General features: G+C 47.4%; 1 protein-coding gene across 9 annotated transcripts in view; it reads left to right on the top strand.

Annotated features, from left to right (window-relative positions):
- The first annotated feature begins 588 nt into the window (after window positions 1-588).
- The window catches only part of CHD4 (chromodomain helicase DNA binding protein 4), a 29467-nt gene continuing 4083 nt past the window's right edge, over window positions 589-25972 (top strand). The window contains exons 1-37 of one of the 9 annotated variants that reach the window (XM_081061096.1): window positions 589-815; window positions 1704-1886; window positions 5410-5531; window positions 5730-5945; window positions 6160-6278; window positions 6401-6642; window positions 6899-7026; window positions 7272-7407; window positions 7587-7726; window positions 7923-8162; window positions 8798-9001; window positions 9112-9317; window positions 9689-9820; window positions 9901-9997; window positions 10700-10891; window positions 11355-11555; window positions 11742-11879; window positions 12147-12268; window positions 12390-12563; window positions 12911-13052; window positions 13141-13272; window positions 13387-13504; window positions 14625-14749; window positions 15103-15340; window positions 15505-15680; window positions 18884-19061; window positions 19146-19232; window positions 19321-19409; window positions 19509-19642; window positions 20182-20326; window positions 20440-20605; window positions 20865-20962; window positions 21071-21200; window positions 23556-23627; window positions 23936-24073; window positions 24326-24434; window positions 24546-24678. In XM_081061096.1, coding sequence (XP_080917222.1) covers window positions 1787-1886; window positions 5410-5531; window positions 5730-5945; window positions 6160-6278; window positions 6401-6642; window positions 6899-7026; window positions 7272-7407; window positions 7587-7726; window positions 7923-8162; window positions 8798-9001; window positions 9112-9317; window positions 9689-9820; window positions 9901-9997; window positions 10700-10891; window positions 11355-11555; window positions 11742-11879; window positions 12147-12268; window positions 12390-12563; window positions 12911-13052; window positions 13141-13272; window positions 13387-13504; window positions 14625-14749; window positions 15103-15340; window positions 15505-15680; window positions 18884-19061; window positions 19146-19232; window positions 19321-19409; window positions 19509-19642; window positions 20182-20326; window positions 20440-20605; window positions 20865-20962; window positions 21071-21200; window positions 23556-23627; window positions 23936-24073; window positions 24326-24434; window positions 24546-24678 — 5319 coding nt within the window. In that variant the 5' untranslated portion in view covers window positions 589-815; window positions 1704-1786. Of the gene's footprint in view, window positions 816-1703; window positions 1887-5409; window positions 5532-5729; window positions 5946-6159; window positions 6279-6400; window positions 6643-6898; window positions 7027-7271; window positions 7408-7547; window positions 7727-7922; window positions 8163-8797; window positions 9002-9111; window positions 9318-9688; window positions 9821-9900; window positions 9998-10699; window positions 10892-11354; window positions 11556-11741; window positions 11880-12146; window positions 12269-12389; window positions 12564-12910; window positions 13053-13140; window positions 13273-13386; window positions 13505-14624; window positions 14750-15102; window positions 15341-15504; window positions 15681-18880; window positions 19233-19320; window positions 19410-19508; window positions 19643-20181; window positions 20327-20439; window positions 20606-20864; window positions 20963-21070; window positions 21201-23555; window positions 23628-23935; window positions 24074-24325; window positions 24435-24545; window positions 24679-25972 lie in introns of all 9 variants that reach the window. The other 8 variants (XM_081061095.1, XM_081061092.1, XM_081061091.1 and 5 more) reach the window with 8 other exon arrangements.

The following is a 25972-nucleotide window of genomic DNA, read 5'->3' as shown; positions in this document are numbered from 1 at the left end:
GTTGAGGGCAGCTCCAGGGGGTTGATTATTATGGGATGTCAGTATAGAAAGTGGGAGACTGATTATTACGGGATGTGTGTGGGAGGAGGCCCAAGTGTCCGTTGTTGCAGTGTGTGTGTGGTGGGGGGGGTGAGTTTCTGACTATTATGGGATATCAAACTGGGGGTGGATGCAGAGTGGTTATTATGGGATGTCTGTGGGGGATGGGGATGAGTATTATGGGATGTGAGGCTGAAGTGCTGGGTGGGGTGCTTATTATGGGATGGCCACGGGGAGGGAGAGGTGACGAATTATTATGGGATGTTAGCATTAGGCCAAGAGTGAAGAAGTTGGCAAAGGATGGCTATTATGGGATGTGGGGGGGGAAGGGTTAGTTGCAGAAGGTCTGCAATATTACAAGATGTCAACAGCTCTGGCATATATGTGTGTGTGAGTGTGAGTGTGAGTGTGTGTTGGGGGGGGTGTCCATGTGTATTATGGGATGGCCAGGAGGTGGGTGGTTGCCCGGGTGACGCGCGCGCGCGCTCGAAGGGGGCGTGGCCAATGGTTGCCAGAGCGACAAGGGGGCGGGGGTTGCCCGGGAGACCTAGGGAGGAGGGTGGCGGTAGTGGAGGGGGGTTGGAGTTGGTTGAGGTTATTATGGGCTGTCCGTGGGGGGCGGGGCCTGTGCGGTGGGATTTCCCGGCCGGTGTTTCGGGCCCTTTAAGAGGCGACGCCGGAGCCGGAGCCATTTTCCCCCCTTCGGCCGCGGCGAGGAGGAGCCGAAGCGGGAGTGACACCGGGCCGGACCCTGCGCGACCTGCGGCAGCTCCGGGGTGAGGAGAGTGCGGGGTTCCCAAAGAGACGCCCCTCTCAGCCCGGCCAGCCCCGAGGGTCATCCTTCCACCCGCCCCTTTCTCAGGCGTCCTCGGACCCGCGGACGGCCCCCTGCCCGGAGGAGCCGACCCTTCCTCTCTCTTCCCTGCTGGGTGTCTAGCTCCCTTCCTCCCACCCCAACCCAGTCAGAGTCTGGCTCCCCGCGACTCCCACCTCGGGCTTGGTCTCCCACAATGCCCGGCGCCCGCCCCCACACCCTCTGCTCACTTGCCCCCCGGGACACGTGGCCCGACCCCCTGCCGGGTGGGAGCCCTGTGGCCCGTAAGTTCCTGCCTGCAGCCCCCCGGAGCGCCCGAACCTCCACGCCCCCTCGTCCCTGCGGCTCCTTGGGAGAACCTGAGTTGTCCCAGAGGACAGCCTTTGGAGAGCTGCCCTGTCTGGGCACTGGCCCCTCCCCAGGCGCAGGGAGGTGCCCCCCCACCCCCAAGTGACCTTGTGTCCCCGAGCGCCTCGCCGCCGGCCGCCTCCCCTGGGCCCCCCCCCCCCCGCGTTGCGGCCACTCGGACCCTCCTCCCCCCAGTCACACCCCGCTTGGTCCAGCTGGGCTTCCCCCCCTCGCTCCCCACGCCTGCACCAGCCTGCCCTCGGGGGCGTCGCTGCCTCTCATCTGGGGGGCTCCAGTGGGGTAACCAGCTTCCGGGCTGTCCCCGAGGAGTGTGGAACTAAGTTCAGCCTGAGTGATTCGGGTGCCCCACTAGGGTGGCTGTGGTGGGGGGGGCCGGTGGTGGTGTTGGTGGTGGTGGTGGTGGGCGGAAAGAGCGGGTGGGGGTGGGGGAGGGGGACTGCGCGTCACTGACTGTTCTCTCTTCCCCCCCTCCCCCGCACAGTGACTCGGGCCAGTGTAGAGGGCCCCAGGCCGCAGGCAGGAGCAGCTGGGCCAATTCCCTGGCCGTGAGCGGAGCGGAAGGGGATGGCGTCGGGCCTGGGCTCCCCGTCCCCCTGCTCGGCTGGCAGCGAGGAGGAGGATATGGATGCACTTTTGAACAACAGCCTGCCCCCACCCCACCCAGGTAACATCTTCCCCCAAGGCTCAGTGCAGGAAGGAGGCTTTTGGGCCCTCACGAGTGACTCTAGTGAGGCAGGGCTGAGTTTCTCTCTCTCTCTCTGCAGAGTCTGAAGTGGAGGGCATCCGAAGGGAGTGGTTCCCCACTGCAGAGCTCTTGTGGGAGGGGGGTGGAAGCCATGTGCCTTCTGGGCTCCGAGGACCCAAATGCAAGCTTGCTGCACTGTCTTAAGGAATGCTGTGCAGTTCCCAGTTGAGGGAGCTCTTTGGGCTGACAGGCCTTACCTTGTGTGGGTCCTTGGAGGAATGCAGGTAGCTGGGACCCCTGGAGGCTGTGTGGTGGTGGAAGGTAGGGGGTTGAGGATTGCTGTTTTAAAGAGACCAGCTCCACATCTGTGCTAGTTAGGATTCTGTGGTTGCTGCTGTGGAAAGGAAAGAGGGAGTGCTGGTTACTCTCTATCTGATTATTTTTAGCTTCTGATCAGTTACGGGTTTTCTGCGCTGTTTAAACTGTGTGAAGTTTGAATTGCGCTCCTTAGCTGGGATCTAGAGAGCTTTTAGCCAGGCAGGTTGCTGGAATGTTTTGAGCAGGGAAATGATGGGGCTTAGGGGTAGGATGTAATAACTTGAACGAAATACTAGGAGGGGTGAAAGAAGGGTGACACCCTGGGCATCTTCCTCCCTTGGCAAGTGGACATAATCCTCGTGTTTTTCCCTAGAGGCTTTTCTTCCGCTGTGCAGGTAGCCTGGGGTTTGGGCTGGTGGTGTAAAGTGTTTGTGTAGGTGTTGTTGGGGGTTGTGCTGTCTGTTTTGGGGTGGCTCCTTGAACTGGCCAAACCCGTATGGTTATAACCACTCTGTCTGATTGGAGTAGCCCTTGTTTACCCCCAAATGATAATTGAGGTCATGCTTCTAAGTAGATGTCTCTTTCATCTGTCTGTCCTTCAGAGACCCCGGCTAAGTCACCTATTTGTTTCCTTGACCTTTTTATCCTAGCTTCATTTTGTCTACGTGCCATTTCTTTATCCCCTCTACTTTATATTTTTCTTTTCATTCTGGAGACTGCTGGTCCTGTTTTTATTTCCCATGGAACACCTTTTACTTCTGCCTTCTCTCTCAGATCTAGTGGCAAGTTGAGGTGGTCTGGGAGAGAAATGTTTCCACATTTGGCATTTTCTAAGTTGGCAGTCTTTATGTCAACCTTTAGGCCACTTAGGAGAGGGTTCAGTCTTTTTACTGAGTCTTCAGCTGTTGGGATAAGAAACTTAGGCTTGAGTTTCCTCGGTGTGCAGGGCAGGGTAGCCGGTTTGTGTAATGTTCCCCAGGGTGACTGTGGGGTGGTGGGGATCCTGTCCTTTCTGAGGGGCATGAGAAGTAGTAGTGCCACCCAGCCAATGTTGGTTGCACGTCTTGGCTTCCCACTGGCCCCTTGGTCTAGGGCTGCTCCTGTGTGGATTAGGAGCTGTGTGGGCTCCACAGGTGAACTCTGTCCCAAGTTGTAGTGTGACCCAGTTTTTCCACTTGCCACACCCCATTCTTCCCCCTTTCCCAAATCCTCTATCCTATTTTAGCCAGTTTGCCGCTTACCTGAGAGGTGTGGGGGGTCTGAAGTGGACGGGAGGGTGTCTCCTCTGCCTCCATGGGTTGTCCTTGGCTCCACTTCCAGCATTTGTGGAGATGGTGAAGAGGAAGAACCCAGAGAGGTAGCTGACTGGGGGGGGGGGGTAACATGGGATTGTTGGGGAGAAGCCCTTAAAGAAAATGATTCTTTCTGGTGAGATCCCGGCTGGTGTTCCATTCCCAAGGGAATGGGAGGGGCTTTCTTGTGCCTGGCCTGATCCTGGGCTGAGTGGGGGGAGGCCGATGGTGCTTTGTCTAGCCTAATGTCTCATGTTCCCTAGTATCTGCTTTGCTCAGGAAGGGCGGAGCCAGTGGCATTTTAGAGCTAGTTCTGGGGGTCAGGATCTAAGAGCATGGGTAGGATTCAAGGAAGCATATTGTTCTCCATTATTTCTTTTTTTTTGGTGTGGACATGACTCCCATATGTCAGGTAGGTGGCAAGAGATGGTTTAGGATATGTGGCCTGGAGTCTGGGTGGGGGTGATGAAGAAACTGAGTTTCAGAGACTTCTTGTGGGCTCCCATGTCCAAAGGTAAAACAGTTGAGTGTCAGAAATTAGAGGAGAAGGTTGTGTGCTCTGACCACGGCTCCACTGAGCCTTTGTTAAATCCTACCTCTGATGATTGAAAAAATAATTACGATTGAGGGAATAACCCAGTTCCTCTCATAGTATTACCTTCATGTTTGTCTTGGGTTTCCTTGCCTTGGATGTTAGGGTGGCCTCTTGAGAACTGTGTCTTCCCAGAGGAGGTGTTAGGAGAGGTGGCATTTGGACCTGGGGCCAGGTAATAATTTGGGAAGTCTTCTTTGAGGGTAGTCTTTCCCCAGCTACCTCTCTCAGCCTCACCTCCCTCCCCTGCCACTTCCTGTCTGTCCTATGTTGGCAGCTGGGTGCCCTGGGCTGGCTTCTGCGGTCAGGAGCCATTTTCCCTCTCCTCAGTGGGTGAGACACTCCCTCCTTCTCTCCACTCCCTTCTCTACTCCCCCCCTCCTTGGGCGGGGGTGGTTTGGGAAGAAGGAAAGAGAGGAGGGAGGAGGGAGCTGGTGTGCTGGTGTGAATGTCTCTTACAAAGGAAGCTGCCTCCTGGCCTTCTCCTCCCCCTCTGTGCCCCTTCCCACCTATCCCTGCCCAAGAGCTCTCAGTATTACCCCAGGCTTTGTGTGTGCTCCCAGGCAGTGGAGGAGGTGGAGCCAGATGGGAGGAGGATGGGGGGGGTGGTGGAGGAGATGGTGACAGCTGGGCTGATTTGGGCCCCTGGGGAGAAGAGGCTACTGACCCAGGAGAAGCTTGGGAGGAGCAGTAGAGCTGGAGATGGGAAAAGAAATTGTATTTGGGAGTGGGCGTGAGGTTGAGCTGGCAACTGAACCTGGGGCTTGCAGGTTCTGGTTGTTTTGAGCTGGGATGACCCAAAGGGGTGGATGAAAAGTATGGTTTCTGGGTCCCTTCAACTGATCATTGTTCTGGGAATGTGGTGAGGTATATGCTGTGATTTTCGCCATCTGAGTAGGACCTTTCATTCTCATTCCCTGATTGATGGACTACTTGGTGGCCAGCTATAGGCGGACTAGACCTGTTTCTATTATTTGGTTAACTTTAGCAGCTTGATTAGCTGCACTGGAGATGAGCACATAGAGATTCCTGTTGGGGATGGGGGAGAGGAGGCAGGGGTCTGGACAGCTGCCTGCAGTGGGCCTAGTCTGGCCTGGCAGGCCTATTTTGGGTCTATACAGCTCTCTCTTTGTCTGTTTTTGTCCTGAGTTTCAGCTTCCTTCTGTGGAGAGTATAGCAGTCTCTTCACTGGAATCTGGGACAAGAGGTGGGGGAATACGTCTAAAGCCTCTGGATTAGGCTCTAACCTTTTGCTATTGATCTTTTTCCCTGCCTACCTCCCTTTGCCAAATAAATGTAGAAAACGAAGAGGACCCAGAAGAAGATTTGTCAGAAGCAGAGACTCCAAAGCTCAAAAAGAAGAAAAAGCCTAAGAAACCTCGGGACCCTAAAATCCCTAAGAGCAAGCGCCAAAAAAAAGAGGTGAGTGGGTGACTGGATGTTATTGGGAGTAAGAGGAAGAAGGGGAGGAGCTCTGAGAAGGATCGCAGGGGCTGTCGGTGTCTGTTTCTTCGTCTGGAGTGGCAGGCCAGGGCCTGGGGGCGAGCCTCAGGGCTGTCCTGAGGCCAGCATGTGTGTAGCATGTGTGTCTGTCTCCCTCTTCCCCCTTCCCTGCTCCAGCGTATGCTCTTATGCCGGCAGCTGGGGGACAGCTCTGGGGAGGGGCCGGAGTTTGTGGAGGAGGAGGAAGAGGTGGCTCTGCGCTCAGACAGTGAGGGCAGCGACTATACCCCTGGCAAGAAGAAGAAGAAGAAGCTGGGACCTAAGAAAGAAAAGAAGAGCAAATCCAAGCGGAAGGAGGAGGAGGAAGAGGACGACGACGACGATGATTCAAAGGTACCTGGACTTCCGTCCTCTTCTCTGGACTGTCTGTTAACTTCTGTCCTGTTTCCCACACACCATTGCCCCTGAGAACCCTTTCTCCCCGTCTGTTTCTAATGATTTCCTCTCAATTCTTCTCCTCTGCTCTTACAAGCGTTAGTTTCAACTGAAGTTCCTTTAGCAAGTGCGGGCACTAGGAGTCAGGTCTCTGACCTTGGTCTCTCTGTAGGAGCCTAAATCATCTGCTCAGCTCCTGGAAGACTGGGGCATGGAGGACATTGACCATGTGTTCTCAGAGGAAGACTATCGCACGCTCACCAACTACAAGGCCTTCAGCCAGTTTGTCCGGTAAACAGGAGGGTCTTGGTGGCAGTGGGAGGAGAGTGCTTCTATAATCTCTTCTCACTTTTCTTTCCCTTTCTTATTCTTAAACTTTTTTTTTTTCCCGTTCTTGTCCATTTTTCCACCAGACCCCTCATTGCTGCCAAAAACCCCAAGATTGCTGTCTCCAAGATGATGATGGTTTTGGGTGCGAAGTGGCGGGAGTTCAGCACCAACAATCCCTTCAAAGGCAGTTCTGGAGCTTCAGTGGCAGCAGCAGCAGCAGCAGCAGTGGCCGTGGTGGAGAGCATGGTGACAGCCACTGAAGTGGCACCACCTCCTCCCCCTGTGGAGGTGCCTATCCGCAAGGCCAAGACCAAGGAGGGCAAAGGTGAAGGGACTCGATGGGAACAGGGATTGGTGTGGGCTTAGGACGGTGCAGACAGAGAAAGCATGGAAGTGCTGTTCTGTCAGCCCAAAGACGGGAGAGAGGCGGGAGGGACGAGTCTTTGATTTAGGAGGGAAATTTGGGAAGCTGAACATGGGGAAGCCAGTTCAGGTGGAACAAATTGTATTCTTTTCCCCGTTTTTTGCCCTGTGGTGTGTATTTGGAGTGTGTGATCTTACTTGTTTTCTCCTGATGTTAGGTCCCAATGCTCGGAGGAAGCCCAAGGGTAGTCCTCGTGTACCTGATGCCAAGAAGCCTAAACCCAAGAAAGTGGCTCCCCTGAAAATCAAGCTGGGGGGTTTCGGTTCTAAGCGTAAGAGATCTTCGGTAAGAGCCCAGCCCACCCCTTTGGTGAGGATGCCATGTCTAGTAGCGAACATATCACATTATGTCAGGACTTAGCCTTCACAGTAGGCCACAGGATGTGGGGGGTTGGCCACAGAACACAGTGACTAAGCTCCGTGTACAACAGTCCTTGCTGAGATTCTAGTACCCTTCGAGAGGGATTCCTTATGTACCCTCTTTGTCCTTGGTTTGAACCTCGAATCTTTTCTGCCTGTTCGTTCTTCCAGAGTGAGGATGACGACTTAGACGTGGAGTCAGACTTCGACGATGCCAGTATCAACAGCTATTCTGTTTCCGATGGTTCTACCAGCCGTAGTAGCCGCAGCCGCAAGAAGCTCCGAACCACTAAAAAGAAGAAGAAAGGTGTGTTTCTTTTCTGCATCTACGTCACTGAATGGGGTGAAACTGGGGAAGAGTCTCCCTAAGTAGATAGGGGGTGGGGGGAGGGGGAGGGGGGAGGTAGTTTGTTTCTAATAACTGGGCTTTCCCTCTTCCTTGCCCAGGCGAGGAGGAGGTGACTGCTGTGGATGGTTATGAGACAGACCACCAGGACTATTGCGAGGTGTGCCAGCAAGGCGGTGAGATCATCCTGTGTGACACGTGTCCCCGAGCTTACCACATGGTCTGCCTGGATCCGGATATGGAGAAGGCTCCTGAGGGCAAGTGGAGCTGTCCACACTGCGTGAGTACCGGCCACTTGGCCTGATGGGGCCCCTCGAGAGCTAGGGTGGGTAGTGAAACTCTTGGGCCTGTGTGGGAGGAGAAGCCATCGTGTTGCGGGTGTGGGCTTTGGGCAGCATGCAAAGGAGTGATGAGCATGGTTCAGACTTGGGGGGCGGGGGGTGGTAGTAATCTGACTCTGTGGTCCTTCACTGCAGGAGAAGGAAGGCATCCAGTGGGAGGCTAAAGAGGACAACTCGGAGGGTGAGGAGATCCTGGAAGAGGTTGGGGGAGACCCTGAAGAGGAGGATGACCACCATATGGAATTCTGTCGGGTCTGCAAGGATGGTGGGGAGCTGCTGTGCTGTGACACCTGTCCTTCTTCCTACCACATCCACTGCCTAAACCCCCCACTTCCAGAGATTCCCAATGGCGAGTGGCTCTGTCCCCGTTGTACGGTGAGTGACTGATCCCAGCCAGGGTGGGCATGTGGGAAGGGTTTGACCCCTTTCATAGGTAGGCATGGTGAGGCAGAGATGCCGGAGAGGTCATTGGAGAACTGGACACCTTTTAGCCCTGAGACAGGCATTTTCCTTCCTCATGTAGTCGTGGGAACCTTTGTCCTGGAAAAACGTAGGACTAACTTGGAACAGATGAGCTGATGCTTCCCCAGCTCTCTTAAGGGGGCTGGAGCAGTGTTACTCTAGCGCAGATCATCCATTTCTGTCTTGACACACAACCTCGGGGCTTGGTCGTTTAGAATGTCTTAGAAGGGCCACTTATGCTTTCAGATTGCTTCAGAGAGGAATTCTGGGCTTCAGGTGTATGGGTTTTCTATGCTTTCTTGTTCTGGGTTATTGTTGAAGTCTAGCTTCTGGCTCTGTTAAGGCGGTAGGAGTGATCATGTCACCCAAGTCCTGGATGGAGTCCAGAAATGGAGAGGGAATTCTATTATTCTCTCCCTAGAAGGGTCCTGGGATTAGATGTTACTTGAAATGATATTTTAACAATCCTTGGATGAGGTTGACGCTGGGCTGTACCATCTCTTCCCCATCGTAATGATTTGGTGTTGGTTCGACTCTTTTTCTCACAGTGTCCAGCTCTTAAAGGCAAAGTCCAGAAGATCCTAATATGGAAGTGGGGTCAGCCACCATCTCCCACACCAGTGCCTCGGCCTCCAGATGCTGATCCCAATACTCCTTCCCCCAAGCCCTTGGAGGGGCGGCCAGAGCGGCAGTTCTTTGTGAAATGGCAAGGCATGTCTTACTGGCACTGCTCCTGGGTGTCTGAACTGCAGGTAAACCTGGACAGGCTGGAGATATGGGGGCTACAACAAAGAGGATAATGAGAACACAGTCACTGCACAGCTGTCACTCCTTGGTGACTTATCTCTCTTTCTGCTTGCAGTTGGAGCTACACTGTCAAGTGATGTTCCGAAATTATCAGCGGAAGAATGATATGGATGAGCCACCTTCAGGGGACTTTGGTGGTGATGAAGAGAAGAGTCGAAAGAGAAAGAACAAGGACCCTAAATTTGCAGAGATGGAAGAACGTTTCTATCGCTATGGGATAAAACCTGAGTGGATGATGATCCACCGAATTCTCAACCACAGGTATCGGTGGAGCTGGGCCACAGTGTGCTTGTCTTGGACATACTGGGGTAGGCAGCATATCCACTGGGATTCTCTTGCCAGAGGGATTGGGAAAATGGACGTCACCAGTAACTTAACACTTGGAGAGACACACCCTCAATATATTATTATTAAGTGACCAAATCATGGTATTTGAGCCCTAAGAGACTAGATGAGAGAGAATTTTTGGTCCGAAGACTGGTATAGTAAGTGGCTCTGAATACATGTGGTGTTTGGCAGACCTAGAGTTCTGGTTTGGAAAATACATTATTGGCAGTTTTTGAGAGCAGGGCTGACTCAGGCGGAGAGGAGGGTGACCTTCTGGCTCAGGGTTTTCTCTCTCGACCTTGCAGCGTGGACAAAAAGGGCCATGTCCACTACTTGATTAAGTGGAGGGACTTGCCCTATGATCAGGCATCCTGGGAGAGTGAGGACGTGGAGATACAGGACTATGACCTTTTCAAGCAGAGCTATTGGAATCACAGGTGAGTGACTTTGGTAAAGAGTGGAATCATTTCTCATTGAAAAGGACCCTAGACAACAGTGTGATGTCTGTCTTCTTCAGGGAATTAATGAGGGGTGAAGAAGGACGACCAGGCAAGAAGCTCAAGAAGGTGAAGCTGAGGAAGTTGGAGAGGCCTCCTGAAACTCCAACAGTTGATGTGAGTTGGAGCAGAAGAGGGAGGACCCAGGTTGTTGGGTAGGACATTCGAATGATGGTGCAAGTAATAACTTCTTAGCTGAGAATGCCTCAGGAAGTCTGCAGGCCCACTTGTCCACATCTCTGTACATCAGAGAAAATACTAGGCGGCTTACTTTCTCTTTTCATCATCAGAAAAATAAAAACATAGGAGGTGGTATCTTACATGATTGAGGAATTATTATCTAGGGAGGGAGGGTCATACAACCAAGCTTTTATGAAACTTATATTGGAACCTGGGTCTTCCGACCCATAATTCATGGCTCAATTTGTGTGTGTGTGTGCGCGTGCGTGCGTACACACATGTGCGCACAATATGAGGATGGTTAAGGTTAAAAAGATGAATCTCGGGTGCGGAACATACGCTTCTTTACCTGGTAGACCCTGACCAGCACAATTAATGTATTGCTCGGGAGGCTATGACGTGTCTTTCCTCAGAGTTCTGTGAGACCAACACCTCAGTCCTGATAGGTTAGTTGCCTTGCTTCCTGAAGGATCCTAAATCAAACATAAAGTTACAAAAACCAGTGAGGATCCTTTCCCCACAATTTTTTGTGGTGCTCTCATGGAGGATCTGGTGAGATGTGTGAGGAGAAGGCAGCTACTGTCTTATGAGAGGAAGGGAATTCCTTGCCAGCTCTTGACTTCTTTGTTTCGTTCTTAGCCGACAGTGAAGTATGAGCGACAGCCAGAGTACCTGGACGCCACAGGTGGAACCCTGCACCCCTATCAAATGGAGGGCTTGAATTGGTTGCGCTTCTCCTGGGCTCAGGGCACAGACACCATCTTGGCTGATGAGATGGGTCTTGGGAAGACTGTCCAGACAGCAGTCTTCCTCTATTCCCTCTACAAGGAGGTAGGAAAGCCGAGTCTGTTAGTTTCTCGTGTTCATGGTCGCTTACACTGAAGAGAGAGAAAAAGGGAGAAAAAACTGATCACTGACTTGAATTGAAAGTAATATAGACACACATACACAGAGAAAGATTTGAGGGATTGGAGCCATGGGTAGAATTAGTGGTGGGTGCATAGAGCCTTAGTACTGGGGGATGAATGTGTGTTGAGATCAGCAGAACTGTGGGTGGAATTAATTAGTATGGAAAGAGTGGACAGAAGAAGTAAGGTTTTGAGCTCTCTGTAATGGTGGGCATGGCTTTTTGGAAAGGAGTGGGTCAGGCATTTTCATATGTAGAGAAAAGTGAGGGTAGGAGCAGCAGTGCACATACCAGTCAGTTATCTGTCAGGGCAAAAGATAGTGGGTGCTGGGATTGTAGTGGGATGGGCCTTCGCTCCTACTTCACTTTTGCTCTTTTTCCTCAAAGGGTCATTCCAAAGGCCCCTTCCTAGTGAGTGCTCCTCTTTCTACCATCATCAACTGGGAGCGGGAGTTTGAAATGTGGGCTCCAGATATGTATGTGGTGACTTACGTGGGTGACAAAGACAGCCGGGCCATCATCCGAGAGAATGAGTTCTCCTTTGAAGACAACGCCATTCGTGGTGGCAAGAAGGCATCTCGCATGAAGGTACCTCAGTGAGAGGGAGACCACTTCTAGGGGGAGTTGTTAGGGGCTTAGTCTGCCTCCCTGTGACCTGCTCCCTGGGGTAAGCCAAAACGATGATTGTTGGGAGGAGGGAAAAACCCTTAAGTCCCTTGGGTTTGCTGACACTAGGGGAGGTGAACATTAGTGACCAGGTTGCCATCTGTGCAGAAAGAGGCATCTGTGAAGTTCCACGTGCTGCTGACATCCTATGAGTTGATCACCATTGACATGGCTATCTTGGGTTCTATTGACTGGGCCTGCCTCATCGTGGATGAAGCCCATCGGCTCAAGAACAATCAATCTAAGGTGAGGGGGAAGGAGGGAGGTTATGGCCTCCAGTGTTAGTTTTTGGTACCAACTATTTAGGAGGAGGACACCTGGGAATAGAGGAAAGGAAAAAACAGCTTCTGTTTTTCTTCCTCATTGATGCCTCTTGGTGGCCATGCCTTAAAAGAGAGATAGAGTTGAGAATGGGGGACTTACTATTGGGCAGTGAAGCAGCTCTGAGTTCTGCGGAGATGTCCTGGAGCCCTCTTTTCATTGAATTTTACCTCTTTCCATGTGCTTCACCAGTTCTTCCGGGTCTTAAATGGTTACTCACTCCAACACAAGCTGTTACTGACTGGGACTCCGTTACAAAACAATCTAGAAGAGCTGTTTCATCTGCTCAACTTTCTCACCCCTGAGCGGTTCCAGTAAGTGTGTGTTTATGCACAATCGGCTCATAGTTCTGCTTCTGATTTTCCTGTTGCCCATTTCCTATATTACTTTCTTCCTTGCTCCCTCTCCAACAACTTTTTCCTTCTCTTTCTGAAGCAATTTGGAAGGCTTCTTGGAGGAGTTTGCTGACATTGCCAAGGAGGACCAGATTAAAAAGCTGCACGACATGCTGGGACCTCACATGCTGCGGCGGCTCAAGGCTGATGTGTTCAAGAACATGCCGTCCAAGACAGAGCTGATTGTACGCGTGGAGCTGAGCCCGATGCAGAAGTGAGTCGGAGGGACAGGATAATTCACTGCATTTTGCAGATACTGTTAGACATCTGCTAGTCTGCAAAGTATTTTTTATTCCTCCCCACACTCTGCTTCAAAGGCATCTGGTGATAGGAGCAAGCAAGGCCTAAAGACACCTGATGCCAGGGAGCTGGAGCCAGCCCTTGGTTCTTATGTAGTTAACCTTCTCTTGTTGAAAATGATGGTGGTGGTGCTTGTTGGGTTTCCTTAGTCCCAAAGTGCGATACTCATGTGTTGGAAGAAAGATCTCAGATCTTGAGACTGCATTATGAGTCATGTGAAGATTCTTGAGACTGACTTAGCTTTTTCTCTTGCCCTTATAGGAAATATTACAAGTATATCCTTACTCGAAATTTTGAAGCACTCAATGCTCGAGGTGGTGGCAACCAGGTCTCTCTGCTGAATGTGGTGATGGATCTTAAGAAGTGCTGCAACCACCCATATCTCTTCCCTGTGGCTGCAATGGTATACTGTGCCACCTCTTGTTCACCTCGGGTTGGAACTGCTCTGTTGGGCTTTCCTTCACCGTTTTCTTCTTTGCTTCTTTCCTCAGGAAGCGCCTAAGATGCCTAATGGCATGTATGATGGCAGTGCTCTAATTAGAGCATCTGGGAAATTATTGCTGCTACAGAAGATGCTCAAAAACCTTAAGGAGGGTGGGCACCGTGTACTCATCTTCTCCCAGGTATTATGTGGACTGGGATGGGAGCTTTAGTGGGCAGCAGTAGACAACCCTCAGTGACATGAGGGAAGGGATTGTCATCTGACTTTCCCATAATCAAACTTGCTCCTTTTCCAGATGACCAAGATGCTGGACCTGCTAGAGGATTTCTTGGAACATGAAGGTTATAAATATGAACGTATTGATGGTGGCATCACTGGGAACATGCGTCAGGAGGCCATTGACCGCTTCAATGGTATGAGGGAAGGAGTACGAGGGAAGGCATCGCTCCAGGCAGGCAGGCATCCTCATTCACTGTGTCTTAGGACCCATCACTTGTTCTTGTGCATCTGCTTTTCTGGATAGTTGTTTTGGGTCTTTGTCAGTTGATATGGAAGAGTAAATCTTTTGAATGTCTTGGTTGGAAGAATGTATTGGACTTTCCTAGGAGATTTTTTTACCCTTTGGAGTCTTTTTTTTTTTTTTTTTTTCTAGAAAGAAGAGCATTTTATTTAACCCTCCTCATTGTATCTTGGGGCCTGGGAGGGACCAGGTCTTATCCAAGCTGAAATCGCAAGTTTTCAGTAGCCACTACCTCTTTTTTAGAAAATAATTTTGGACTTAAAAGTTGAAAAAACTTGTAGTGAGAGTTCATGTATACCCTTCGCCCAGCTTCTCTTAATAATTTACGTAGCCACAGTACAATTAGCAAAACAAGGACATTAACACTGATGTCATACTGTTACCTGTAATCTTAATTGAATGTTACCAGTTTTTCCTCTAATGTCCTTTTCCTATTTTAGGGTCTAGTCGCAGACCCCACATTGCGTTAAGTTGTTGAGTCGCTTCCTATCTGTGACAGTTCTTCATTCTTTTCTTTTGTTTATGACTTTGATACTTTTGACGACTACTGGTCAGTTATTTGTAGAATGTCCTTAAGTTTAAGTTTGTCTGTTTTCTCATGATTAGATTGAGGTTAGATATTTTGGGCAAGAATGCGACAGAATCGATGCAGTGTCCTTTTCAGTGCATCATATGTCGGGAGGTGGAGAAGGACACGATGTGAATGTCCCATTGTGGGTGATGTTAACATTGATCACTTGTTCAGGTGGTGTCGGCTGAGTGTCCCCACTGTAAAGTTACTCTTTCTCCCGTTGTTAAATATCATGCGCGAGAGCTGAGACTATGGTAACATCCTGTTTCTTCTTCGACTTTCACTCTGATTTCGTGGACCTTGTATCCATCAGTGGACCTTGCTTCCAGTGATTATTACCATGGTGTTTGCCTAGTGAGGATTTATATTTCTGACATTCCTTCTACATTTATTAATTGGAATTCAGAGACACTTCTAATGGTGTTTTTGGTTCCTTTCTTAGCACCGGGTGCTCAACAGTTCTGCTTCTTGCTTTCCACTCGAGCTGGAGGTCTTGGAATCAATCTGGCCACTGCTGACACAGTTATTATCTATGACTCTGACTGGAACCCCCATAACGACATCCAGGTGAGCAGAAGTAACAACCTTGGTACACAGTAACTTACTGGAATCGAGGGCTCCACCATCTGGTATTAGTTGTTTCAGGGGAAAATAATATACATATATATATTTTTTTTATTTTTTAATATTTTTTACTGTATTGTAAGCCGGAAAATTTGGGCTAGCTATGGTCCTATTTTGGATAACATGATAAAGGGTAGTGTCTGGGGCCAGAGGTGCAGAAGCATGTTTTATCCGAAGGCAAGCTGTAGCTCCTGCTTTGTGCTGGATTGAGCTTATTATGTGGAAGTCAAGGCAAGAGTGGAAACAGGAGAATAAGGTTATTTCAATTTCTGGCTTTGTTTTGTGCCCAACTCTAGGCCTTTAGTAGAGCTCACCGGATTGGGCAAAATAAGAAAGTGATGATTTATCGGTTTGTGACCCGTGCGTCGGTGGAGGAGCGTATCACGCAGGTGGCGAAGAAGAAGATGATGCTGACGCACCTGGTGGTTCGGCCCGGGCTGGGCTCCAAAACCGGGTCTATGTCCAAACAGGAGCTGGATGACATCCTCAAGTTTGGCACTGAGGAACTCTTCAAGGATGAAGCCACAGATGGAGGTGAGCTTTCCAGGAACTTGTTCTAGTGTGGCGTTTGGCCTTCCTAAAGGGCATCTTTGATACCTGGGGTCCTAGGACCTGGACCTAGGGTCCTGTGGAATTTGCTCTCTCCACTGCAGCTGCTGAAGCTGACTTTGGGGGTATGGACCCCTGATTCTTTATAGGAGGAGACAACAAAGAGGGAGAGGACAGCAGTGTTATCCACTATGACGATAAGGCCATTGAACGACTGCTGGACCGTAACCAGGATGAGACTGAAGACACAGAATTGCAGGGCATGAATGAATATTTGAGCTCATTTAAAGTGGCCCAGTATGTGGTACGGGAAGAAGAAATGGGGGTGAGTATGAATCCAAGGAAATGCTGTGCTGGGTGATTGGTCGGAAAATTGGAAGTGGGACCAAGATGGTATTTGAGACAGGAGAAAGTTAGGCAAGTTAGTAATTGATGAATTAATACCTCTTCCCTTGGAAATAAATACAATAACATATGACCAATCACATTCTCATCTTTGCTGTGGCTATCGGGAAACCCACAGTCAAATTTCACATTCAAAACAGTTTTATTAGCTCTTTATCAGAATCTCATTTTCTGTTATGCATTTTATTAACCCTGGAAATAAACTTTTCTTTGCTACCTCAAGTCTCTTTGGGGAAAAGGCAGGAAATAAGATACATATCTATCAGCCTATCTCCCTGTGCTTTTTAAAACCTGAGAATTGTTGTTTTCCCTTTTTTTCTTTTCCTTACCTTTTGTTGGTCTTTCTTCGTGAAAAACAAACAAAATACTAAAACAGTGATAAATGTGTGGCTTCTGTAATAATGTTTTCCTCCAAATGATAAAGTTGGGTGTAAAATGAAAAAAAAAGTTGCTTTATCCTCTGATCCTCTTTTAAATTACTAAGCTCAGGGTTCTTTGAATTGATATACCATATTTTGCTCTGTGTAATGCACTCCCGTGTATAATGCACACCCACATTTTTGGCCTAATTTTCAGGGGAAAAATCTTAACATTTTAATTTTTTAGTTCAAATTTTTATTTGCTTACATTTAGGTACTTGTTTTTTTGTATTATAAAGGAATTTTAGCATTTTTTTTTAACATACTTTGGTACAAGAAGTTTTATGTAACGAATAATTACAAAACACAAGCACAGACATAAGGTATAAGAAATTTTATATACCGGTAACAAATTTACGGTATTTACACATCATAGAAGGCCAAGAAGTCTTGTCGTTGCAAGTTCGTCGTAAGTTCAACAGATTATTGTATTCTAGGTATTATTTTGTATATGGATATTGTTATTGATTTCTAGAGTTAACACTTTTATAAGCATAAATAACAATATTTATATAGAGATGGAATTATTACTACCCATGTATAATGTGCATCCTTAGTTTTCCCTCACAAAATTGGGCAAAAAAGTGCACATTATACATGGCAAAGTACGGTAGGTTTCTGGTGGTCATTACCATCTTGTCACATTCTTCCAACTCAGAGCCATCCCTTTTGCTGTGTTTCCCTGATACGTTCCTATTATCTTTGTTCTTGAAGGGGATGCTACTAACAACCTCAGTTATGTATAACTGGCTGAAGTCTGACATAGGTCTATAGGTTTGGTCAAAACTGCCCTCCTGAAGGTCCCTGCCCTTCGTGTTCCTGCCAGGGTAGTGACTGCATATAGAAGTGATTGGGGCAGGACGTGCTAAGTGATTGGGAAGGGAGGGGTGGTACTCTCCCCCCACAATGATAACCTCTGCTAAGGGTTATACAGGTGTACAAATGGCCCTCTTATTTGTGGGCAAAGTTGCTGTTTATAATACTTTTAAATTTTATTTTTTGAATAAATAGTAATTCACATGGTTCAAAATTCAAAGGATACTAAGGTATCTCTTTTCCACCCTTGTCTCTTTAGGGTTAACTGATGTTTTCGTATCTTACATATATCCATCCATACACACATGTAAATATACACACAAACACCTTTTTTTCTTTTCTTTTTGAACACAAAAGTAGTTTGTTTGTTTTTTAAAGATTTTTTTTTTTTTTTTACTGGGGAAGGGGAACAGGACTTTATTGGGGAACAGTGTGTACTTCCAGGATTTTTTCCAAGTCAAGTTGTTGTCCTTTCAGTCTTAGTTGTGGAGGGCGCAGTTCAGCTCCAGTCCAGTTGCTGTTGTTAGTTGCAGGGGGCGCAGCCCACCATCCCTTGAGGGAGTCGAACCGGCAACCTTTGTGGTTAAGAGAATGTGTTCCAACCAACTGAGCCATCCGGGAGCTCAGCGGCAGCTCAGCTCAAGGTGCAGGGGGCAGAACCCACCATCTTGCGGTAGTCAAGGAATTGAACTGGCAACCTTGTGGTTGAGAGCCCACTGGCCAATGTGGGAATTGAACCGGCAGCCTTTGGCGTTAGGAGCACAGAGCTCCAACCGCCCGAGCCACCGGGCCAGCCCACAAAAGTAGTTTCTTATACATAATGTTCTCTACCTTGCTTTTGTCTATTTAATTTGAAGGTACAATCTAAATCAGCACATGAAGAGCCCCTCCACCTCTTTTTTGGCTGCGTTGTATATCCTTGTTCTGGAAGTACCGTAATTTATTTAAAAAAATTGAGGTATGATTGGCATATAACGTAATAGTTTCAGGTATACAACATAATTTGATATTTGTGTATATATTGTGAAATAGATCACAATAAGTCTAGTTAATATCTATCACCATACAGTTACAAAATTTTTTTCTTTTGTTGAGAACTTTTAAGATCTACTCTCAACAACTTTCAAATATGCGATACAATATCATTAACTATAGTCACCATACTGTATATTACATGCTCACTAGTTACTTAATTTATAATTGGAAGTTTGTACCTTTTGACCCCCCTTCACCCATTTTGCCTACTCCCAACCCCCAACGTTTACTTAATTAGTTCCTTAATGATGGACATTTAGGTTTCTAATGTTAGGCTATTAGTAGTTTAATTCTAATGTAAGGGATTTGGAATCAGTGTTCCTGAAATGTCTGAAAAAAATAAAACAAGACTTTTCAGAGGAACATAAACATGGGGACATAAAATATATAATTATTTTTGTACATAATTGGTAAACTTTCGTGAAGTTTATAAAGAACAGAAGTGCTTATGGCACTTCTATTTTATCTTATGAAAATCTTTTGCAGGTTTTCAGAAGCATCTCCATTCTGCCTTGCTAAGGCTCTAACCTCTCTTCTATGTTTTGCTGTTTCCCAGCTGTGTACGTGTCAGTAAAGGGTTAGAAGAAAGCACACTTCTCTTCATCCTTCTCTTGTGATAACAGCTCCATCTTATATTTTTCTTTATGTTGACTGCTGATCTATACACAGTTATGAGGAGCCATGTCTTGTCAATTCAATTTCTTTTAAGTTCTTAGGACCAAGCAGGCACACCAAGTTTTTCAGAGTCCAGTCAAGAAAAGGAGCTAGCAGAATGGGAACTGTGAGGACCAGGGGTAGCTGGCGGTGCTGACTTCAGCACCCCTGAGTCCTGGCCCTCCCTCTGTCCCAGGAGGAAGAGGAGGTAGAACGGGAAATCATAAAACAGGAAGAAAGTGTGGATCCTGACTACTGGGAGAAATTGCTGCGGCACCATTATGAGCAGCAGCAAGAAGATCTGGCCCGAAATCTGGGCAAAGGAAAAAGAATCCGTAAACAGGTCAACTACAATGATGGCTCACAGGAGGACCGAGGTGTGTGTGGCCGGCCCCGCCCCCCACCCATGGGCCGTTCCACTAGAGCAGTGGGCCCCGCTCATCTGCCCTCTCTCCCTCCAGATTGGCAGGACGACCAGTCCGACAACCAGTCCGATTATTCAGTGGCCTCAGAGGAAGGTGATGAAGACTTTGATGAACGTTCAGAAGGTGAGGACTGTTGTCTTTCTGCTGGTTGTTTGCTGCTTTGTCTAATATCCCTACCAGTGTCACTCATGCGTTTTTTTTCTTCTTGCAGCTCCCCGCAGGCCCAGTCGCAAGGGCCTGCGGAATGATAAAGATAAACCATTGCCTCCTCTGTTGGCCCGAGTTGGTGGGAACATTGAAGTAAGTGCCAAATGATTCTAAGGAGGTGTGGGTGAGTGCTGATGTTGGGTCTTTGGTAGTGTAAGACCTGCTCCCTCTCACCGAGGTTCCTTCCCATAGGTACTTGGCTTTAATGCTCGGCAGCGAAAAGCCTTTCTTAATGCAATTATGCGGTATGGGATGCCACCTCAGGATGCTTTTACCACCCAGTGGCTTGTGAGAGATCTGCGGGGCAAATCAGAGAAAGAGTTCAAGTAAGTTGAGAGCTGGAATGATTGATGTAGAGCAAGGGCTTCTAATCTTTGGTCATTCCATAGCACTGGTCCTAGCATTGGTGGGCTGTTTCCTCTGCTGAAGTTGGCAGGTGAAGCTCTTTTCTTTTTGTTAAACTTCTTTTTAATTTACTTAAGTGTGTTTTTTCCAGGACCCATCAGCTCCAAGTTGAGTAATGGTTTCAATCTAGTTGTAGAGGGCGCAGCTCACAATGGCCCATGTGGGGATTGAACTGGCAACCTTGTTGTTAAGGGCACCACGCCCTACCCAACTGAGCTAACCCGATGCCCCTGAAGCTCTTAGTAATAGGATTCTTTGTGTTCCAAGTTTCTCTGGAAGAGAACCTGGGGCACTGCATGTGGTCTGCAGACCAGCCTTTAATGCAATAGTGGGCTTTATCTCAGGATGGAGCCATAGTCATTACCTGGGATAATGTCTAACTTGGGGGTGGGAAAGAATCTGATCTAAGAATCTTTCTCATGATCACTGTTTAATTCGTTTCTCTCCTTGTTCACTATAGGGCTTACGTTTCTCTTTTTATGCGGCATTTATGTGAGCCAGGAGCAGATGGAGCTGAGACCTTTGCTGATGGTGTCCCCCGAGAAGGCCTGTCTCGTCAGCATGTCCTTACTAGGATTGGTGTTATGTCCTTGATTCGCAAGAAGGTGAGCACTCAGCCTCTCTCCATTGTTCAGGGTCTCTAGGGTAGACGGGAGGATTATAGGAAAGGAGCCTAGAGCTGGAATTAGGTCTTCAACTTCTTGTCCCATTGCTACAGGTTCAGGAGTTTGAACATGTTAATGGGCGCTGGAGTATGCCTGAACTCGCTGAAGTAGAAGAAAACAAGAAAATGTCCCAGCCAGGGTCACCTTCCCCAAAGACTCCTACACCTTCCACTCCAGGGGACACACAGCCCAATACTCCTGCACCTGCCCCACCTGCTGGTAAGTCTGTCTGTACTGTCATTTCTGTCCCTCTCTTCTTGTCCTGGCCTATGCTCTCTCTGCTCCCCTGTGCTCAGTTCCAACAGGGGAGTCTGGCAGGACACACAGCAATCTCCCTCTCAGTTTAGGAGGGCCGTCCTGAGTATAGGGCTGGCTCTTAAAGGCACGAGAGGACAATTTAAGAGGAGACAGATTGAGAAAGCATGATCTCTCTGATCTAGGATCTTCTTCCTAATTAATTGTTTTGTATTGGTTGCAGAGGATGGAATAAAAATAGAGGAAAACAGCCTCAAAGAAGAAGAGAATGCAGAAGGAGAAAAGGAGGTTAAACCTGCAGCCCCTGAGGCCACCGTTGAGGTAAGAGATTGGGGTGACTGGATGCCATACCAAAGGCAAATGGATAAACCCATTCTTCCTTGTGGGTACTGGCCTGTCTACTCAACTTCTGTCTTTTTTTCTTTGAAGTGTACACAACCCCCTGCCCCTGCCTCAGAGGATGAAAAGATCCTTGTTGAACCTCCTGAGGGAGAGGAGAAAGTGGAAAAGGCAGAGGTGAAGGAGAAAACAGAGGAACCTATGGAGACAGAACCCAAAGGTATCCACATTTTCAAGCACTACATATCCCTGTGTGAACTACAGCTGCTCTTGGACTTCCAGCCAGGCTGTAGTGCTGTCAGGAGAAGTAACACACTGAGGAATACTGCACCCTTGATTATAAATTGTGGTTCCCTCCCAAGACATCTTTTAAGACTTTAATCATAAATATTTCAGTTTAGGATTGTAACGGTTGGATATACCGTATTTCCCTGCAAATAAGACCTAACCATAAAATAAGCCCTAGCATGATTTTTCAGGATGCTCATAAAATAAGCCCTATAACAAAAATAAGCCCCTGTTAAAATCGTCAGGTAGACGGATGCATTTAGTACGCCCGTTGCAACACACGACGGACGTATTGAGTTATAAAATAATATTAATACATAATTATAAATAAATAATACTGACATTAATACTTAAACGATAATATAAATTATAATTAAGTATTTGCAATACCCAAGTGGGCACCTTTGGATGAGACATAAACGCCTATGTAAACAGATGAACTCGAGACTTACTGCCGAATGACCAATCGGAATACAGACACAACGCACGAATAACTTGCGCGCTCGATAATGAATGGACGTGGTTGTGTCTAATACGAATTTTCATAATTCAATACGTCATGTGTTGTAATGGATGTACTTAATGCACTCATGTGAAATAAAGCAATGTTTTCTGAATTTTGGTGCCTGCAATTTTTCGTGGACCATCATTCTTAATTGTCATCATTTTTGTTGTCACTCCTATCTTGTAAGTCTTCAATTAACACTTTTAATTTAATGGTAGATTTAAAGGGAATAATATTTTGACCCCCAGACAAGATGAGTGCAAAAAGAAAGAGCTATTCCGTGGAGTACAAGAAAGGAATCGTAGAGGACTCGCGTGGCAAGAATCTTACGGCTTTCTGCAAAGAGAAGAAGTTGGATCTCCGAATGGTCCGAAAATGGCGAGCAGAATACGATAACCTCAGTCAACAGGTGGATGAGGGAAATGCTAAGAAGCGCAAGTGTGGGTCAGGTCGGCAACCATTATTTCCAGAGCTGGAAGACATCATCTGTGAATGGATTGCTGACAGGAGAGCAAAGGCTTTGGTTGTGCGCAGGGCTGATATTCAAGCATTTGCCCTTGCAATGGCACCACAGTTAGAAATATCCCCAGAAGAATTCAAAGCATCACAACACTGGCTGGATGGCTTCCTTCAGCGATTATGAACTGTCTCTAAGATCGACAACACTCTCAAGCTGGAAGATACTGAAGTTATGAAACGTGCACTTGCATTCAAGTCCTTTATTGATGGGATCAACTTTTCTAAATACCAACTCTCCAACGTGATTGCTATAGATGAAACTGCAGTGTGTATGGGCCAAGGATCTTAAATGACAATTGAGCAGAGGGGTGCCTCGTCAATCTACATTCTCTCTATTGGTTACGCAAGTGCATGTGTTACCTGTATTTTGGCAATTCGTCTGGATGGAAAGAAAGCCCCACCTCTAATCATCACTAAGCAAGAAAGATAAGGTTGAATGTGTTTCAGGCATTTATGTTCTTGAAACCTAAAAAACCTGGTGCACGCAAGCAGTTACAAGGAAGTGGGTTGATTTAATGCTGCCACTTGTTTTGCGAGGTGGCCAAAGAGGTCTGCTAGTCTGGGATTCAGCCAGCACTCACCGCGCTAAAGACATGAAGAACTTCCTTGCACAGAGAAATAGATCAAATAATGATTCCCGCAGGAATGACTGCCTGTCTCCAGACTCTCGATACTGCAATAAACAAGCCATTCAAGGACCATTTGCGCATAGAAATCAATAACTGCATTGAAAATAGGATGGAGAGAAATCAGCGTGGAAACTTTGTGAGGCCTCGCCTGCAAGAGGTCGTGGCGGGTCGTGACCTGGGTGAAGAATTCATGGGATAAGATCACTGACAGCTGTGTTGCCAATGCACTATGAGCAGGCTACATGGACAAGAAGTGCTCATTCAAGGAGAGCTCTATTGCTGGACATGAGAGATTGGGGCCAATGGTTCTACAGGAAACGGAGTCGAAACAAATTCAAGCTGGAATTCGGGGTTTGGAGAGTTACGACGATGTTCCAGAAGATGATGACTTGACTGTATTTAAATAAATGTAGATTTTTGTACATGAATAAATGAATATACGTAGGTTGTACGTGAGTAAATGTAGATTGTTATACATGAAAAAATAAGACATGCCTGAAAATAAGCCCTGATGTGTCTTTTGGAGCAAATATTAATATAAGAACCGGTCTTATTTTCAGGGAAATATGGTAGTGTGTGGATCAGAGGAAGACACTGTTTAGATACACTCTCAATGCAATCTGTTTCCCCCCAGTTGTTGCCGACGTGGAGAAGGTGGAGGAGAAGTCAGCAATAGATCTGACTCCCATTGTGGTGGAGGACAAAGGTGGGTGTTTGGAAAAGCTGATTGTGGTTTAGAAGGACTCTAAAACTAGAAGCGAGGACTTTATCTCTGGGACACCTCCCCCTTCCAACCTTCCATCTCCCATCCACATCCATACAGCCATTTTATCCCAAGTTCAGACTCCGTTTGTCCCCACATTTATTTGTCATTGGGCTGGTATCACCTTTTTCTGGGTTTGAGAAACACCTGTGTGGGAAAGGGTGGAGGTGGATGATATCGTGAAGCATATAGTGCTGTATGTTAGGGCCACAGTGTCTGGAGCTGAAATTTTCCTTCTGTATATCCTGTAGAAGAGAAGAAAGAAGAAGAAGAGAAAAAAGAGGTGATGCTTCAGAATGGAGAGACCCCCAAGGACCTGAATGATGAGAAGCAGAAGAAAAATATTAAACAGCGTTTCATGTTCAACATTGCAGATGGTGGTTTTACTGGTATGAAAATGAGGGGCCCACTGGGGTTAGAAAGATCTGAGATGAAATTAGAATTGTTGTCAGAAACCAGAGTACGGAGACTTCGCCTCTACTAGATGACCGGAGGGTAGGCTGATTTGCATGCTCCCTTGGATTCCGTGTTAGAAAGCCATAGGCATACTAGTAAGATGGCATCTGAGGGGCAGGAATAAATAGCTTTTTGAATTCTCATGGAGTTTTTTTCTCCCCAATCTTCCCTAAATTCCTCTTTAGAGTTGCACTCCCTTTGGCAGAACGAAGAGCGGGCAGCCACAGTTACCAAGAAGACTTACGAAATCTGGCATCGACGGCATGACTACTGGCTGCTGGCTGGCATCATAAAGTATCCTTTGCCTGAGTGTGGGCTTAGATTCTCGGTGAAGGTTTCTGAAGGTCCCACAGTTTGAGGTTCTTACTTTCCTTGTTTTGTTTTTCCTGAGCAATTTTCCAATAGCCATGGTTATGCCCGGTGGCAGGACATCCAGAATGACCCACGCTATGCCATCCTCAATGAGCCTTTCAAGGGTGAAATGAACCGTGGCAATTTCTTAGAGATCAAGAATAAGTTTCTAGCCCGAAGGTTCAAGGTGAGCAGGATGGGGAGGAATACCGTGTTGAAGTGACAGCCCGTACAGTGCAGAAGGGACTGCAAAGGAGGGAATCTGTTCATTCTCCCATATTGTTTTTTGTGTTCTCCTGTGTACTTCGCTTTTTGTATTCCATGAAAGGCTTTGCTCCTAAGTATCTTAATTATTAGAGGTCAAGACATACAGACTTGAAAATTAACCAGCTGTTCAAGGGCTGAAGATGCGTCTAATGCATGACACAGACTAGTGCAGTGGGTGTGTGCGGGGAACACTGTAGGTTGGAGTGTTCAGGAAAGATACAGAGGTGGATTGAATTGGATCTTTGAGGAGGTAGGGCTGTCAGTGGGTGGTACTTTTTCTGGGTCTGAGAGTACCTGTGTGGAAAAGGGGTGGAGTGGATGCGAAAAGGAAATGCAAAGGTAGAACTCCATTTTCAGAATCACTAGGGCTAACAAGCCTAGGACTACAGGGAGTCTTACTCAGGAATTCAGCAAATGTGTGTTGAGGACACCTTGTGTGCAGACCATCAAAATGGGATACCACGAAGACAAGACATGTGGCTCGTAAGCTGAGTATAATTGGGGGAGTAGGAAATATACACTAATAAACCTTCAAACATTATGTGCCAAGCAATGAGTGTCACAGGATACAAAGACCAGGCATGGTGCCTGTTCTCAAGGAGCTTTCAGTTTAAATGAATACCATTCTGGGTATTGGGAAGGAAATTACTGAATCCATAAGAAAGTTCTCCAGAGGGAACTTGGTGAGTGGGGAGAGAGAGTTCATAAATGGCTTCATGGAGAAGGTGGCATGGGAATTAAGTTTTGATGAATGTAATAGAAATTGTTGGGTAGAAACAGAAGGTTGTTTGAACCATAAGGGATTAAGTAGCAGAGCTTAGAGTGTTTATAAACAGCAAATTAGCCCACTTGGGTAATGGTGGGAGGTAGGTTGAAGAGAGCGGTAAGGGCTAGAGGTCAGTAGGGGGGTTTTTGGCAACAGATAAGAGTTTGGACTTTACCCTATAGTTAATGGGTAGCCATTGAAGGTTTGTGAAGAGGTTTGATATGACCCAGGGAAATGGAAATAGAAATAGAACATTCATGAAATTATAGAACTGTCATATAGTCATGAGATAGTAAGGGCTTGGATACAATGCTGGTTGTGGAAAATGAAAAGGATAAGGTAAAGGAAATAAAACATCAAAGAATTTATTGATTTATTGTAGGGGTCAGCAATCCTTTTCTATTAAAGGGCCAAATAGTAACTATTTCAGGCTTTGTGGGACATAGTG

This window comes from Rhinolophus hipposideros (genome assembly GCF_964194185.1).
Source record: "Rhinolophus hipposideros genome assembly, chromosome: 9".
NCBI classification, from domain to species: domain Eukaryota; kingdom Metazoa; phylum Chordata; class Mammalia; order Chiroptera; family Rhinolophidae; genus Rhinolophus; species Rhinolophus hipposideros.
The sequence above is the reverse complement of the archived record's forward strand: the minus strand, read 5'-3'. Positions and strand labels throughout refer to the sequence as shown.